Source organism: Camelus ferus, chromosome 9, assembly GCF_009834535.1.
Source record: "Camelus ferus isolate YT-003-E chromosome 9, BCGSAC_Cfer_1.0, whole genome shotgun sequence".
Lineage (NCBI taxonomy): Eukaryota > Metazoa > Chordata > Mammalia > Artiodactyla > Camelidae > Camelus > Camelus ferus.
The window spans coordinates 17,057,342-17,072,751 of NC_045704.1; the positions used below are offsets into that span (position 1 = coordinate 17,057,342).

General features: G+C 51.4%; 1 protein-coding gene across 19 annotated transcripts in view; it reads right to left on the reverse strand.

Moving 5' to 3' along the window:
• Positions 1 to 2,126: 2,126 nt before the first annotated feature.
• Positions 2,127 to 15,410, reverse strand: part of POU2F2 (POU class 2 homeobox 2) — a 32,161-nt gene continuing 18,877 nt past the window's right edge. For 6 of the 19 annotated variants that reach the window (XM_032485936.1, XM_032485932.1, XM_032485928.1 and 3 more), the window contains 10 exons: positions 12,734 to 12,839; positions 12,552 to 12,643; positions 10,601 to 10,762; positions 10,186 to 10,327; positions 9,941 to 10,089; positions 9,686 to 9,862; positions 8,360 to 8,426; positions 7,010 to 7,211; positions 6,804 to 6,877; positions 2,127 to 6,552 (listed from right to left, as the gene is read on the reverse strand). In XM_032485936.1, coding sequence (XP_032341827.1) covers positions 6,221 to 6,552; positions 6,804 to 6,877; positions 7,010 to 7,211; positions 8,360 to 8,426; positions 9,686 to 9,862; positions 9,941 to 10,089; positions 10,186 to 10,327; positions 10,601 to 10,762; positions 12,552 to 12,643; positions 12,734 to 12,839 — 1,503 coding nt within the window. In that variant the 3' untranslated portion in view covers positions 2,127 to 6,220. Of the gene's footprint in view, positions 6,553 to 6,658; positions 6,878 to 7,009; positions 7,212 to 8,359; positions 8,427 to 9,685; positions 9,863 to 9,940; positions 10,090 to 10,185; positions 10,328 to 10,600; positions 10,763 to 12,551; positions 12,644 to 12,733; positions 12,840 to 15,410 lie in introns of those variants that run through there. The other 13 variants (XM_032485942.1, XM_032485941.1, XM_032485939.1 and 10 more) reach the window with 9 other exon arrangements.

The following is a 15,410-nucleotide window of genomic DNA, read 5'->3' on the forward strand; positions in this document are numbered from 1 at the left end:
TCCTCTAGGGACAATATGTTCTTGACAATAGGAAGCCCAAGTGTGACTGTGCAGAGGAGGGCACGTGGAGCAGTTGGGCACGTTTACGGGGCTGCCTGCAATCTACCTAGTTCAGCTACAGAGTGCTTTCGGGTTTGCCATCTGTGCTTGTCACAGGCTGGCCTGGGTGACAAGGATTTGGGTTTGTATGCTTCTGACTGTACCCCATAGGCAGGGGGCTGGAACAGATGACCTTCCTCGGGGTACTATTCTAAACCTCCATCCAGTATTCTACTCCTCCATCTCTACTGACTTGGCTTAAGAGGTGCTTTTTTCTATCTTGCCAAAATGGTGCTGTGCAATACTTTTTCTTTCTAAATGATCAAACCCTCTCCTACTCTTTTCCTTTCTCTTGTCCCCCTGTTCCTCACTATTGAATTTGCAGAATCCCAGCACCTGTGTGCCAGGCATGCATCAGACCTGACAACAGTGAGAAAACCCAGTACTTCGCACCATTTTTGATTTTCAAGGGTGAGATCTTGGGGAATCAGCCCAAGGCCTGGCCTGTGAAACAGTTGTTCCTCCCAAATGACTTAGGATAAGCACAAACATTTGAGTGAATTGAGAGTTAATGTCCTGAAAAAGAAGGCAGGCGTGTACCTTCTAGCACCAGACAACTTCCAAGTCAGCTGTTTTTAAAGGGTCTTGTTAGTCCTCTGCCGATGGAAGCTGGCAACTACTTTGCTGGTTTCCTTTCTCATAGTTCTCATTTATTGAAGTCAATCTTGTGCTAAGTGTATTTAGTTCTTACAAGCCCGCATTGTCCCCATATTACAGATAAGAACACTGAAGCTCACATATTGAAGGTCACGTATCTATAAAATGGCAGAAATTAGATATAAATTCAGGAATTCGAATTCATTCTAAGTTCCGAGACTTGTTTTTCTAATTGGTGGGGGAAATTGCTCAGGCTTTACTTCTGAACATTCACTGAGTAGAAGTAAAGCCCTCCCTTCCCCAGCACATATTCACCCACCCCATAACACCCTGATTTCCCCACCAGCCTTCCCAAGACAGAGAAGAGACCAAGGGAGAGCAAGCAACATTTTTCTCTGTACAGTTTTTAATTTTTTATTTTTTGATGTTGTTCAGATGAATGACACACTCAAGTTACAAAAATGGGGCCTTAAAAGAAGCACATTGTACAATGAACAAGCAGATTGGAGTTAAGAACACTGAAAACGCTAACCCGCTACCACGAGAAGAGACAGGGAGGGGGGTACAGGATGGGAAGGGAGGGGCTACCAACACAGGGGTCAGACAGAACTGAAAGGGGAGCTAATTTGGTGAGAATGGAAGAGAGGCAGTTCTCCCCTGGGGCCTACTCAAATTTTCAGATGCCACTTCTTGGTCTCCCTCACCCACTACTTGCTGCCACCTTCCATCCCCATTCCAACCTGGTCATTCAAATGAGTAGGTGAGGGACACCCACCCCAGAACAGGCCAAACCAGTCAGATCTTTACAAGGCGGGGTGGTTACCTTGCCCTACTGCAGCCTTGGATTTGGGAGGTGATGGTGGCAGCAGTGGGATAAGAAGCCAGAAAGGAGCTAGCAGAGAGGAATTGACCAAAGATCAGTCCCCTGCTTTTCCCCAGAAACTCCTTGCCCCTTCCCCACCCTACCATGATCCAAAGGCCCTCTCTACAAGTTGCTGAGAGAGGCCCCAAGTCACCCTGCAATTATATAAATAAATAAATACTGAGCCCCTGGGTTTAGGGGACAGGCTGGGGAAGGGGCAGCAGGGATAGAGGAAAGGAAAGAGGAGAGGAAGGGGAGGGGTCACAGACATAGTAAATAGTTGTCTCCGTCCCAGCAACACTTCCCTCTGGATTTTTCTCTCCTTTTTGTGTTTAACAAGGAGCTAACATCTCAAGGACAAATACTTAAAAATATACATTATTTTTTCTTCTTTTTTTTGTTCGCCTTTCTCATCATCATCTTGCTTTGGAGACTGCTGAGGTCAAAGTTCAAACCGCATGAAGGAACTGCGGCTTGGAGTTTTTGTGTATTTTTTTTAATTTTTATTTTTTAATTTTTTTCACTTTTTTTTTCCAACATATAAAAAGGTAGCGGAGTTGTCTGTGGGTTTTTTTTTTTTAATGGTTAAATCTTTGGTTTGTTTCTTTTTTCTCTTGGAGGCCTTTATCTCTCGCACTTGCCTTTCCCACTCAGAGGCCAGTGGGGGCCCGCGTGTCTCAGTCTTGCTCAGTCTGTCTCACTCTCTCTCTCACTCAGTTCCCCCTACCCTGGGCTAAAGGGAGACAGAGGCACCCTGGGATTTGGGTGGGTAAGGAAATCTAGCCAGGTCTAGAGGTTCCCTTGACCTCGTCCCTTACCCCATCTTCCCAGGGTACAGGGCTTGGAGACCCTCTCTTGGCCTTCCCCAGGGAGGAGATGTGTGGGAAACTCAGCCTTCCCCTCCCTCCTCCTGATCTTAGCCCCAGTTCATACAGGGGCTTGGATTCCTCTTCTCCACCCATCCTCAGTTACCCACTCCAGCCCTCCCTCCTACTTCCAACCTCCCAGAAGAGAACAGAGAGAGCTGTTTTTATTACTGGCATTTTTTTTTTTTTTGGCACAATTAAAAGGCCCACCATTAGGTAGACCCAGTCTCTGTCTCTCCTTCAAATAGGAGGTCAGGGTTGGGGAGAAGAAAAATTCAGAAGGCTTCACTTTCTCCAATCCACTCATTACCCTCTCTAGCCCAGGCCCCTGGCCCCCTCCTCAGACATCTCACCTAGCCCAGAGCCTTGGCCTGGGGTCTCCCTCCCCAACCCCACATAAAGTTCCCCAGCCTCCCAACTCTCTCGCTCACACACAGACACACGGACACAGGCTCTGTACAGACCACAAAATAAAAACGATGAGATAGTTTTGTTTCCCGGAGTCAAGACGGGGGGACTGGAGTGGAAGGGGCAGAGGGGGGTGGGGGGTATGAATTCCCCCATCACCTTCCCAACCCTGGCTCCCTCCAGCCACCCAGCCCCTTGCCCTGGCTGGCCCCCAGCCAACGATATTTGGTTTCCATTTTTTAACATTAAAGTTCTATGAGGTATTTGGTGCCTTATCTCGAGTCCTCGGGGGAGGGGGGCCCAGGGGGGAGACCTGGGGCACACTTGCCCCTCCCTCCCTCCCACCCCCTTCCCAATATTTGGTTTCACAGCTGTAGTTAAAGCTTGGGATTTGGTTATTTTTCCCCCTCCCAGGAATTTTCCTTTTTTCTTGTTTTTCTTTTCCTAGTTATGGGGGTTGGATGGGGAGGGTCCCCACCACCCCGGCTGCATGGGGGTCCCTCCACCAATGTCAGGGCATTGGCCCCATCCCTGCCCCCTGCTTCCTCCTCTCCTCTCTGCCCCACTCCTGGTACACTGGGGTGGGGGAGAGGTCCCAGGTGGCAGAACTTGATGGGGAGGAAGCAGGATGAAGTGGGTGGTGGTGAGTCCTGGATTTTCTTTCCTTTTTTTTCTTTTTTTTCCTTTTTTTTCTTTTTTTTTTTCTTTTTCTTTTTTTGGTCTAGAATCATAGTTTTTGTTTGAGTCATCTCCACCATGCCTTCCATGCTGCCTGTCTTCTTGGAGGGGTTTTTGGTTGTAATTCTTTTCACTTGGCTCTGCTCAAATGTCCTTCCTATCTGTTCAGGAGCCCTTGGCCCCCTCTCCACCCTTGGGCTGGGGCCTAGGCCCTCTTGCCAGTCCCTTCTCTTCAGGAAATAAAAATGGACAAACTCAGAGGTAGGGTAAGGGCAGGGAGTCGGTTCAGCGGAGATGCTTACATTCTGGCGAGGATGGGTCGACGGCTTGCCAGGCCCCATCAGTGCCAGGGTGGGAGGGGCAGCCACTCCACCGCTGCCCAGACAAGGCACCCCAAGACCCCCGAAACAGCCGAGTCTCTGCTGTCTCCGTGGCCCAGCCCAACAGTTTCATTTCCCGGGTGGGAGAAGGGAGACAAGAAAGAAAGAGAGAACGCTGAGGCCTCGGGGCCCAGGGCGGCGTCTGTCTGAGGCTCCTTCTTCCTCTCCTCGGAGTGTCCAGCAGCACCGCCCATCTCCCAGGGCTCTCCCCTCCCTCTGCTCCTGCCCAGCGAGGGGCGGGGGCCACTCTGATTTCAATGGCTCGCGTCCTTCACAGCAAGACTTTGGTTTGAGGAGAGACACAGAAAGAAGGAGATGGAGAGAGGTGAGAGAGGAGAAAAGGAAGAGGGGTAGAGAGAAAGGAGACAGGAGAGAGGACAGCCTGAAGAGAACAGAAAAAGAACTCAAAGGAGGAATCAAACCACCCAAAAGTTTGTTAGTTTTCCTTCGTCCATTCTTTTTTGCTTTCTTATTCCTTTTTTCCTGTTTGTTTTTTTTTTTTAAAGCTTTTTCAGTTGATTGGGGGGGTGGGGAGCTTGGGGCTCTTCACCCCTGTCCCTGACACCGTCTCTCAGCCCTGCCCACCCGCTTCCATCCACACTGGCTGAGGGACAGGCCCTGCCCCAGCCGCCCCCCTCCGGCTTTCCCGAAGACGACGTCCATGAGGTATTTGTGAAGAGAAAGAAGCATCCGTCCTTCCATCCGCCTTGGGGACCAAGGGCCTGGACCACTGGTGCAGGGGCTTGGCTCCACCTCGCGGCTCCTTCTTATTCTTTGAAGAGTCCTCGTCTTCTTTCCCTTAAATATATATATATCTATAAATTCTTTTTTTTCTAGTTTTAATTTATTGTTTGTTTGGTTTGTTTTTGTTTTTGGTTCAAAACTTTGTTGGCCTCCACAACAGCAGGAGGGCAACGTGGCTCCCAGCAGCGTCTCTCCTCTGTCCGCCGAGATGTGTCCAGGGCTGGGCAAACACAGGGTCCAGCCAAGACTCAAGGGAGGTCTTGTGGGAGTGGTGGCCACCACAGCGCCCTCTCGGGTGGGGACCACGGGTCATGGCACTGTCCCCGCCACAAGGACCCTGATGGGGACGCCATCTCGAGGAACCCCACCACTGGGGTGCGTGCGTGTGTGCATGTGTGTTGGGGGAGAGGAACAGGCATCTGCCAGTATCGAAGGGGCACAGGGTGGGAAGAGCGAGGTGAGTTCTCTTTTTGGTTTCTGGTCAATGTCAAAGAACGTGAAGGATCCCACGGATAGGCACTGGAGTATGAATTTTTTTTTTTTTCAGGGAAACTGACAGACAAGGATGGGAAAAAAAGACAACTTGAATGCCCTCACCTCATCCCCTCTTGCCTGAAATTTCCACCTTCCCATGAGCTAGGGATGGGGGGAGATTCCAGAGCAGAGGAGGGTGACAGGGTTAAGGGGGGACGTGTGGGAGCTAGAACTTGGCAAAACAGCCTAGCTCACCCTCCAGAGGGAAAAGGGTTAGGTACAAGGGGTGAAAAGTCATCCCAGGCCTTCCCCTGAACTCTCCCCTGGCTGGGGGAAGGAGGAGGTTAAAGCAAGGCCTCCTGCCCAGGTAGGGAGAGCTGGGGGCCAGGGAGAGGGGGGACACATGATAGGGACACATTCTGTTGAGCGAAACGCTAAAAATTCTGTACATCCTTTGGATGAAGCTACTGAATATTTGGTGTAAGGTTGTTCAGGCCCTTTCTCTTTCACCTTCTGGAAAAGAATATTTGGTGGGTGGTTCTGAGCCTACCCCATCGGCCCCAGGCTGTGCCCTGTCTTCGCTGGCCCAGGGCTGGGGGCTGGGGCTGGGAGGCTGGCACATTCTCTTTTTCCTTCTCTGCCCCCGATAGGGGAGGCTTGGCCCCACAGCCAGGGGCTCCGTGAGGTCCACCCTGCCAAGGCTTCTCTGCCCCTGGCTGGGGTTCTTATTTGGTGTCGTAGCAGTGAGGGTGAGCACACCGAGGTCTGGCTCGAGACTGGTTTTTGGTTTGTTTGGTTTTGTGAGGGATTTTTTGTTTGTTTTTGGTTTGTTTTTTTTTTAATGTTTGTTTTTCACCTCTGGTTCCTTTGGGGCAGCTGGTTTCTTTGTGATTATTTTTGATTTTCTTTTCTGTTGGTTGGTTTCCTTTCTTTCTTTCTTTTTTTGGTTGGTTGGTTTTTGTTGTTGTTTTGTTTGTTTTTTTGGTCTTTCCTCCCTTGTCACTCCTGCTCCGAGGACCCTCTGCGCCCCCACCATTGGTCTCCTTGCCCTCTTCCCAGGTGGGGGACGGAGGCAGGGGTCAGAGGAGTAGGAGGGGAGGCATGGCGGGCCCTCACTCAGGCTTGGACCCTGCCTCGGGCCCCCCTGGGCCTCCAGGGGTCTGTGCTGCCACCTCACTGCAAGTGGAGGAGGAGGACGAGGACGAGGACGAGGAGGAGGAGAGGCCAGGAGACTTGCTGGAGATGGAGGCTGCCACGGCTGCAGCGGCTGCAGAGACCAGGCCCACACCTGGCGGAGCACTGAGCAGGGGCAGCCCGGCATGGTTCAAGAAGAGTGGTGAGGTCACCAGGCCCGGGCTCCCTGGGGCCGCGCCGGCCGCCCCCAGCACCAGGTTCCCACTGCTGTCAAGGCTGGTAAGGGGCAGGGTTCCACCAGAGGCCAGGGCTGGTGGAGGAAGAGAGAGGCGGAGCTGGGGGTGCCTTCCAGCATCCCATCCACAGTGCCCCGTCTTCCCATCTGCCCCACTGACCCCCATCAGCACCCCTCACACCTTCCCCAAAGGTGAGATGGTTTTGAAGAGGCGAGCGATGCAGTGAGCAGGGGCAGGATGGCATGGCTGGAGCTGCAATGGGGAGGGCTCGAGGCCCCAGGGGACAAGGCTGGTGACGATGGGAGTGACATGAGGCAGCACGCACCTTGGATAGTGGCCAAAGGGTTGTTGCTCATGAGGGCTGGACTCAGCCCGGAGCTCAACCCCACCATTGTGCTTCTGCAGGAGGCAAAGCAGAGGCATTAGCAGGGGCAGGGACCCTCTGGCAGAACTGGGGGAGCAGCTCCCCACCCTGGAAGCAGCAGCAACCCTGCTTCTCCCACAGCCTCCCACCTGCAGCTTCCCACTTACCCCGTGCTGGGGGTCAGGCCCGACAAGCCGATAGCCGAGTGGCTGCCTTGAGGGCTGGGATTTGTGCTGTTGGTGGTGGCCGGGGGTGGGGGAGTGACAGAGGGGATGGAATTGAGGGGGGGCACAGCCCCGCCCCCGGCCCCACCCCCTCCAGCTGTCCGGCTTGGGTGGAGTGTCCCCACAGCAGAGGATAAGGTAGTAACTGCCAAAGAGAGACAGAGAGATGGAGACTTCAGCTTCCACTCATCCTCCACCAAGGTCGGCTCCTGCCTGCCTTCCCTGCCCAGTCCCACTGATCTCTGTCAGAACACGTTCAGCCCTCCTGCCCTTTCTTCCCACAGCCATTTCCTTGTGCCTCTGCCACGGTGACAGCAACCACAGTCATCACAGTAAGAGCAGCTGCCACACACTGAGCCTATGCCTTGTGCCCGGTGTGTACTCACACACTGCTTATCCAGCCCTGAACCTCACCTCAGGCCCCTTTATACAAAGAACCAGGGGTGCCCAGAAGACAGAGCCCTGTGGCTCTCTCTAGGGGCCAGACAGGGAAGTGCAGCTGTGCACGCTGAGGCTGAGACAGCTCCCAGCCCAGATTCAGGCCAGACACACAACCACATTTCCTGGCTCTGTCACATCCCAGCTGTGCCCTTGGGCAAGTACCTTCACCTCTCTGGCCTTCAGTTTCATCATCTGGGAAGTGGGGAGGATAACAGAACCTATCTCATAAAAAGGTGTGAGGATTAAATGAGTCACTATTCTTTATAAAGAGTTTAGAACAATGCCAGGCACACCCTTACTACTCCATAAACTTCCACTTATTATTTCTTAACCTGCGAAGGGACAATATGGCGTTTGTTTTTTTTTATTCTTATATATAGTGTTAAACATGCCGTACCCCAAGAAGGGGGAAAGGAGGCCTCTGGGTACAAAAGTGTGTGTGTATGTACACACACACACACACACACATCCTTGAATGCATATATTCAGGGATATAGCTTCTGTATGTATTATATATTCACAATAATTTTATGAAAACTGAGGTTCAAAGAAGTAAGGTCACTTACAGAGTTCACACAGTTTATAATTGCCAGAAAAAGAACTCAAGTTCATCCCCTTTTACCAACCCTATGCTTTTCTCATATGAAATTATGGAGCAAAAGAAGCCTGAGCTGCTCTGGCGGGGAGGGGTGAGGCTGCCCTCTCCCCTTTCCACCCCCATCCCGCTCCCATCTCCCCCAGGCTCAGCCTTGAGGCCCACAGATGCCCTGAGCCACTTGAGAACCTCAGGCTCAGGTCTGCAGTGTGTTCACCCAGCACCCACCCCCACCCCCGTCCTCTGCCCTCTCTGACCTGTTGTGCTCAGACTGCTGGAACCTTGGGACAATGGCAGGGTCCCGGCGCCCCCCTGGGGTGTGACCTGGGGAGAGAGGAAAGAAGGTATAGTTAGGCCACAATCTTCCAGCAGCCCCCATGGTGCTCCCAGTGGGTACAAGCCCTATGCCTCTACCTCTGGGATGGGTAAGAGAGGGATTTGGGGGCAATGCTATGTTTGTATCATGCCAGGTGCTTTCTATCAGCTTTCCTCACATTTGCCCTAGTTGAGCCACAAACAGGAGGAAGTCATTCCCAACTGAGTGTTCCCCCACCTCTCTTCTGACACAATCCAGTTGCAGGTATGATGTGTGTGTGTCTGTGTGTTCTGGGGATGGGTGAGGGGTTGCTATGAGGATAAGGCGTGTCTCTATATCACAGTGTGGGACTGTCATATTGCTTGATTTTCTGGGACCATCCACCAGTCTCCTCCTTGGCCTCCCTGCCTCCAGTCTCATCCTGCCATCAACCCCAGAGGCCTCACTCTAAATGTGACCCAGTCCCTCCCTGTTCAAAACTCATCCTGGGCTCCTCAATGCCTGTGGTTCCAGTTTAAGTCCCTCAGCATATGACTTAGTGTCTGGCCCCTTCCCGTCCCCCACCCATCCCCCACACTCATTCATAAACTTTCTGGCTCCAACCACACTAAATCACACTGGAGTTCCTCAAACTGGGCTCAGTACACTCTGGCTTCCAGGCTTTTGTGCACATCGATCCCTTTGCCTGTTCTTCACATGGCTGGCTAACTCTCTCTTGTCCTTTATGACTCAGCTCAGATGGCCCCTCCTTCCTTCACATCATAGGCTCAAGGCTCCTCTGGGCCACTTTTGCTCCTCTCTGTAGAGTCATAGCCCTTTCCACAACTACACAGAATAAAGGAAAGTCCCAGTGGGTCTGATCCTGAACAGGCCTGTGTGTGGCTGTGGACCCGAGTGCACACCCAGGGGTGTAATAATGTCCCTGCCGGTGTCTGTGTGGTTGTGAACGTGTGTGTAAGGGGGGATGCCTGTATCCCCTACCTGGGATCCATCCCCGTGTGGCTACATCTTGTGATAACTCTATATTGAGCTATGTCAGTGTGGGTCTGTAGGAGCTTGTATCCCCATATAAGACCACAGAGCCCTGGGAACTTTGTGTCCCAGTGTGACTGTGCCCCTCCCATGTGACAACCCCCAAGTGACTGTCCCTGCCTCCATTCTAGGCACTGTGGACAAACAGGTAGTTGTGCTTCATGCAAGATGCCTGCCAAGGGGCAAAGATGTGCCAGAGCTCTGTACCCCCTTCTCTCACAGGGGCTCTCAGTACCAGATGGGGGCTGTAGCTGGCCGGCTTGCCCGGGCTGGGCAGCATGGGGGCTGCGCTGCAGGGGTTGATACGTTTCTCCTTTTGGCGCCGGTTGCAGAACCAGACGCGGATCACTTCCTTCTCCATGTGCAGCTGCTCTGCGATCAGCAGGATCTCCTCTGAGGTAGGCTTCTGGTTCTGCGGGCAGAGGGCTTGTTAGCCCTGGGCCCATCCTCCCACCAGCCCTCAGGGCCACTCAGGAGGGTGGGGCCTCACCGCTAGAAAACTCTTCTCTAAGGCGAAGCGGACGTTTGTCTCGATGCTGGTCCTCTTCTTGCGTCTCCGGCCGGGGAGCCCGTCGAAACCCAGGCTGGGGCTGCTCAGCTGGTTGGGACTGGGCAGGCTTGAGTCCACAGACATAGTCTCTGTGTCCGAAAGGAGACGAGGGTATGAGAGGGCGCCTCCCTCCGCCTGCTGCCCGCCGCCCACCGCCAGCCCGGAAGCTCCAGCCCAAGACCCACCTGCGTCGTTGAGCCACTTCTCCAGGAGGGGCTTGAGTTTGCACATGTTCTTGAAGCTCAGGTTGAGGGCCTCGAAGCGAGAGATGGTCGTCTGGCTGAAGTCATTGCCATAGAGCTTGCCCATGGCCAGGCCCACGTCACCCTGGGCCAATGGGGCAGGGATGGGGCTGCGGTCAGGGCCGAGCAATGGGCTCAGCCCCGCCCACTAGATTGCCACGCCCTTCACCCTGCCCAGTAGGCTGCTATGCTCCTTCCCCCTGCCCTCCAGCCGGTCACACCCCTCACCCCATCCACCATAAAGCTACGCTCTCCACTCCGCCCACTAGATGAGTGTGACCGGTCACCCCGCCCATCAGCTGGTCACACCTCCCTGTCTCCCCACGCCCACCACCCGTCCTGCAGGGTGGTCCCAGACCTGCGTGAAGCCCAACTTGATGCGGCGTTGCTTGAAGGTGCGGGCGAACTGCTCCAGCTCCTCCAGGTCACTGGGCTCCTCGGGGTGGGATGGTGGCTCCAAGCATTTGGGGGGCTGCGGGTGCGAGAGGTGCGGGTCGGGCAGCGTGGGGCGGGTCACGGCCTGGTGGGGTGGGCAGGTGGATGGGATGCAGGACCAAGGACCAGGACAGGGCTCAGCAATGGCTGAGCAGTCCACCCCCAACCCCCATGCAGCTGCCACATCCCTGCCGTCTACCCTCTTCCTGCAGACTCCCCTCCACCTGCCCCCAGGAGACCCCCTCCATACTCATTGCCAAGCCCCATCAAGATGACACTCTGCTGTCCTCCGAGGGTCCTCTCACTGCATGGAACTCTTTGCACATTCCCTCCCAGCCTGCAGACTGCCAGGAGGAGCAGCCAGCTCCTTTCACCCAGGGGCTCTTTTCCAGGAGCTGGGGGTGGCGGTTTTATCCTCCTCTGGGGCAGGGAATCAAGGACTGGCTCTGCTACTGGATTGCTGGTTAACTCAGGCAAGTTTCTTTATCCCTCTGGGCCTCAGCATCCCCCTCTGCAGAGCTACTGAGGCATAATTATGGCTACTCTGCCTACCCCACGGGGTTGTTGAGAGAATAGGGTTAAAAATGAGTAGCCTGCAAGGAAAGTAAAAGTATATTTTAAAATACACAGGGAGGGCAATTGGGGAGATTTACAAAAAAGCAATAGCTCTCTCATGGAATGCTTCATTTCCATAAAAATAAAAGATCTAAACAGCAGGTGTAGGGATGTTGGGTGCATAAGTCCTTGATCCATTACCCAAAACCCTGGGGCCAGGTGCATTTTGGAATTCAGACATTTTTCAGATTTTAGAAAGCCTACATGGGGCATATACCATAGATAATGTGAAACCCCCTATCAGGGTCAAAGCATCACCCCATAATTGGGACATATCAACAGCTGTCAGCAAAGCACAAATACCACACAAGAAGGATAAAGAAAAGTCACACACTCCCTCACATCAGGTCAAGGCAGGTTTTGCAGCCAAATGACTTCTGGTGCCCACATTACAAGAACAACCTGATTTTCCAAGCATCTTGGATTTCAGAATTGCAGCTAAGCCCTGTATCAGTCTCTAAACTTTTCAGGTTTTCTGAAATAGTTCCTATATTTTTTGAAAGAGCTGTTTTTAAAATATGGATAGGAGGGATCTTTGAAGTCTGTAATCATGAAAGATTATTATTAAAGTTTAGAACCCAGGCAGCAAACTGAAAGAAAGGGGACTAGGCAAAAGGATGCCAAGGCAGCCTGGAGCGCTCATCCCCTGCAGGAAGGGGCCTGAGATCTGGACAGTGACCAGCTGCCCACTGCTGCCACACCATGTGGGTGCAGATCCAGCTTTCCCAGAACTTCTGGTTTGTCAAAAGAAGCTGGGAATCTGGCATTTTCTAGAAATTTTGTTGATACCTAATTCAGGGGACTGAATTAGTACCCAGCAGACACTTTGGTCAGGGAACCCTCCATTTGGAGTGCTGGAAGGGACCCAAAACATTTGTGACCTAAAGACTTGTTGTGAACCCTCTGAAATTTTGTGTACATGTACGTTTTGGGGCCAGATACAAATCTTCCATCAGATTCTCAAAGGAGTCTATATGCCTGAAAGGGTTAAGAGCCACTGGTCTGTCTAAATCTCCTCTGTTCTGTAGAGGAAGAAACCAACTCAGACAGGGAGAATGGCTTGCCTAGGGTCCCGCAGCAAATTAGTGGCAGAGCAGCACTGGGCCCCAGGTCTGTTGACTCCTGTCTTGGTCCCTGTGGCTGTAGGATGGGCCAAATGGAGAGGACCCTCACTGTCCCGTTACTCCACCTCCATTCCCCCTTGCCTTCAGCAGGCCCTGCTGCTGGCCCAGCCTGACACACTCAGTGGGCTCTCTCACCTGTGTGGGCAGCCCTGCCCGGGGCTGGGAGGTCAGAAGAGCTCCCTGGGTTTGCTGAGGTAGCTGGAATAGATTTGGCGTCGGTAGCAGGCCTGGGGAGACAGGAAAGAATGCACAGGGTGAGAGGGGCTGGGGGAATGCTGCAGAGGGGTCGAGGAGGCCATCCAGGGTGGGGGCCTTACCTGGCTGACTCTGCTGGGCCTGTGGCAGCAGGAACTGAGCAGGTGGCTGAAGGTGGTGACCCGGCACAAGCACCAGCTGCTGGAGCTGGAGGAGCTGCTGTATGTCCTGCCACGGAGTGGGGTGGACAGAAAGATAGCCTGAATCCTGGCCTGGCTCCTCCCTCTGCATCGCCTGAACCCCAAGGGGTTCTTCACAGGACGGGCTGGCACCAGGCATTGAAGGATGGAACACGGGTCTCTGGACAGCATCCCTGAGCTAAGGGCACCCAAGAGACTTCTCCTAACCCTGGGGTGCTGGAGCATCCTACATGGGTCATTACAGGAGGGCTGGCTCTTTATTTACTTTTCTTTCTTGATGAAGTATTTGCCTTGTCTTATATTCCCCCAGAACAAATAGAATCGTTTAAAAATGTAAATCAGACCAAATCTTCCCAACTTTTAAAACACTCCCAAGGCAAATGATTTCATGTCTGGAATTAGCTTTAAAATACTCCAGCCCATAGTGGGTGAGTAAATTGGTAAAATCACTTTGGAAAACTCTTTGGCACTATTATGAGTTGAATTGTCACCCCCCCCCCAAAAAAAAGGTATGTTGGAATCCTAACCCTCCCAGAACCCCAGAGTGTGACCTTATTTGGAGATACAGTCTTTGGAGAGGATCAAATTAAAATGAAGTCTTTAGGGTGGACCCTAATCCAGTATGACTATTGCCCATATAACACAGGGAAATCTGGAGACAGACAAACATGCAGAGAAGGAAGACCATGTGAAGAGATGCAGGGAGAAGACAGGTATCCATAAGCTGAGGAAAGAGGCCTGAACAGGTCGTTCCCTCCAGACCCTCAGGAAAAACTAACCCTGCCTACATCTTGATGTTCATGTTCCATTTGCATGTTAGAAGTTTGGGAGGTAGAGACGAGACAGTATCCAGGGGTCTTCTGGAGAGCTGGCCGTATCATATTCAGTTTCTCAGTTTGGGAACCTGTTATATGCATCTGCTCAGTTTGTGAGTCTCACTGAGCTGAATACTTACAATTTGTGTATTTTCCAATATTTGTTATACTTCAAAGAAAAAAAATTTAAGGGGAATGAAGCAGAGAATGGGAAGGAAAAAAATCCAGCCTCTCCACCAGAAAAGTAAGGAGTGTAGATAAAACAGAATTGGCAAAATGTTGATATCTGTTGGGCTGGGTGAAAAAGATATATTATTCTCTCTACTTTTAGGCTTGAACATTTCCAAAAGAAAAAACAAAACCCCCTTAAACACACACACACACACACACACACTGGCTTCTTGTAGCCCACAACAATACAATCAAAATTCCTCACCTGCCTGCTAAAGCCCTTTACACTGAGGCCTGTGCTAGTCTTCCTGACCTCAACTCCTACCTCAGGGCCTTTACATATGCTATTCCCTCTACCAGGCAGTTCTAGTTCTTTTACTCCTATCTAAGTCTGTCTTGTCACTCAGGTCCTAACACAGAGTTACCTCTTCAGAGATGCCCTCCTTGACGATATGATCTAAACCAGCCCACTGCCATACCTCCCTCTGTCACCTCCATTTCACCTCCTTCATAAGACTTATCACTATCTTAATGTCTCTCTCTTTCTGTTTACTCTTTTTATGGTGTCTCCCTCACTGGTGTATCAGTTCCATGAGAGCGTGATCTTGATGGTTTTCATCACCGCTGTAATCTCATCACCTAGAACAGCATCTGGCACCCAGTAGGTGCTCCATATATATTTGTTGAGTAAACTAAGATTCATACTTCATAATTTACTTAACCACTTTTATATGTAGTATTGTACTTACAGACACAATATTTTTCCTTCTGGGAAATGGGGTGGGGGGCTAATCAATTGCTACCAATGCTATTATTATTCCAAAGACCAATTTAATGTTCCAGGAAGTGAAAAAACTGGGAAAATATAAGCAACTTGACACAAAGGGCTCATTTCTATAATATATAAAGAGCAATTATAAATCAACAAGAAAAAAAATTACCCAATAGTAGTCTGGTCAACAGACAGATCTGGTGACTGCCCAGCAAAACAAATACAAACAGCTCTCAAGGAAAAAAGTTCAGATTAACTCACAATAAGGTAAACACAGCTACAACTGCACTGAGATACTATTTTTACCTATCAGATGGGCAAAGATAACAACAGTGCATGACACACTATGTTGGGGGCATGTGGGGAAACAAGTACTCTTGCACATGGCTGGTGAGAGAGTAATCTGGCAATGTCTACCAAAATTACCAATACACATAACCTTTGACTTAGCCATTCCACTCTGAGGAATTTATGTTAGGGATATACTTGCACTTGTGCAAAATGACCTCTCAAAAGAATGGAAACAAGCTGACTGTGCAACAGAGAGGAATGGGTGAATGAATTGGGTGGAATACTATGCAGTCATCAAAAAGATCAAGGACACTCTTTATCCTGATATGGAACAATCTCTAGGATGTCCTGTTGAGTAGAGAGCTCAAGAGGCAAAACAGTGGGTATCCACTTGGCTCTTGTTCTAAACTGTTAATTGAACCATAAACCCTCCACTGGTTTTCATCAAATTTGGAATATAATCCAGCTCCTTGCATGGCCCTGCATGATCTGGCCTTCCTCACCTCCCATGAATCTCTCACTGCCTAACTGTCATCCAGCCACACTGGCC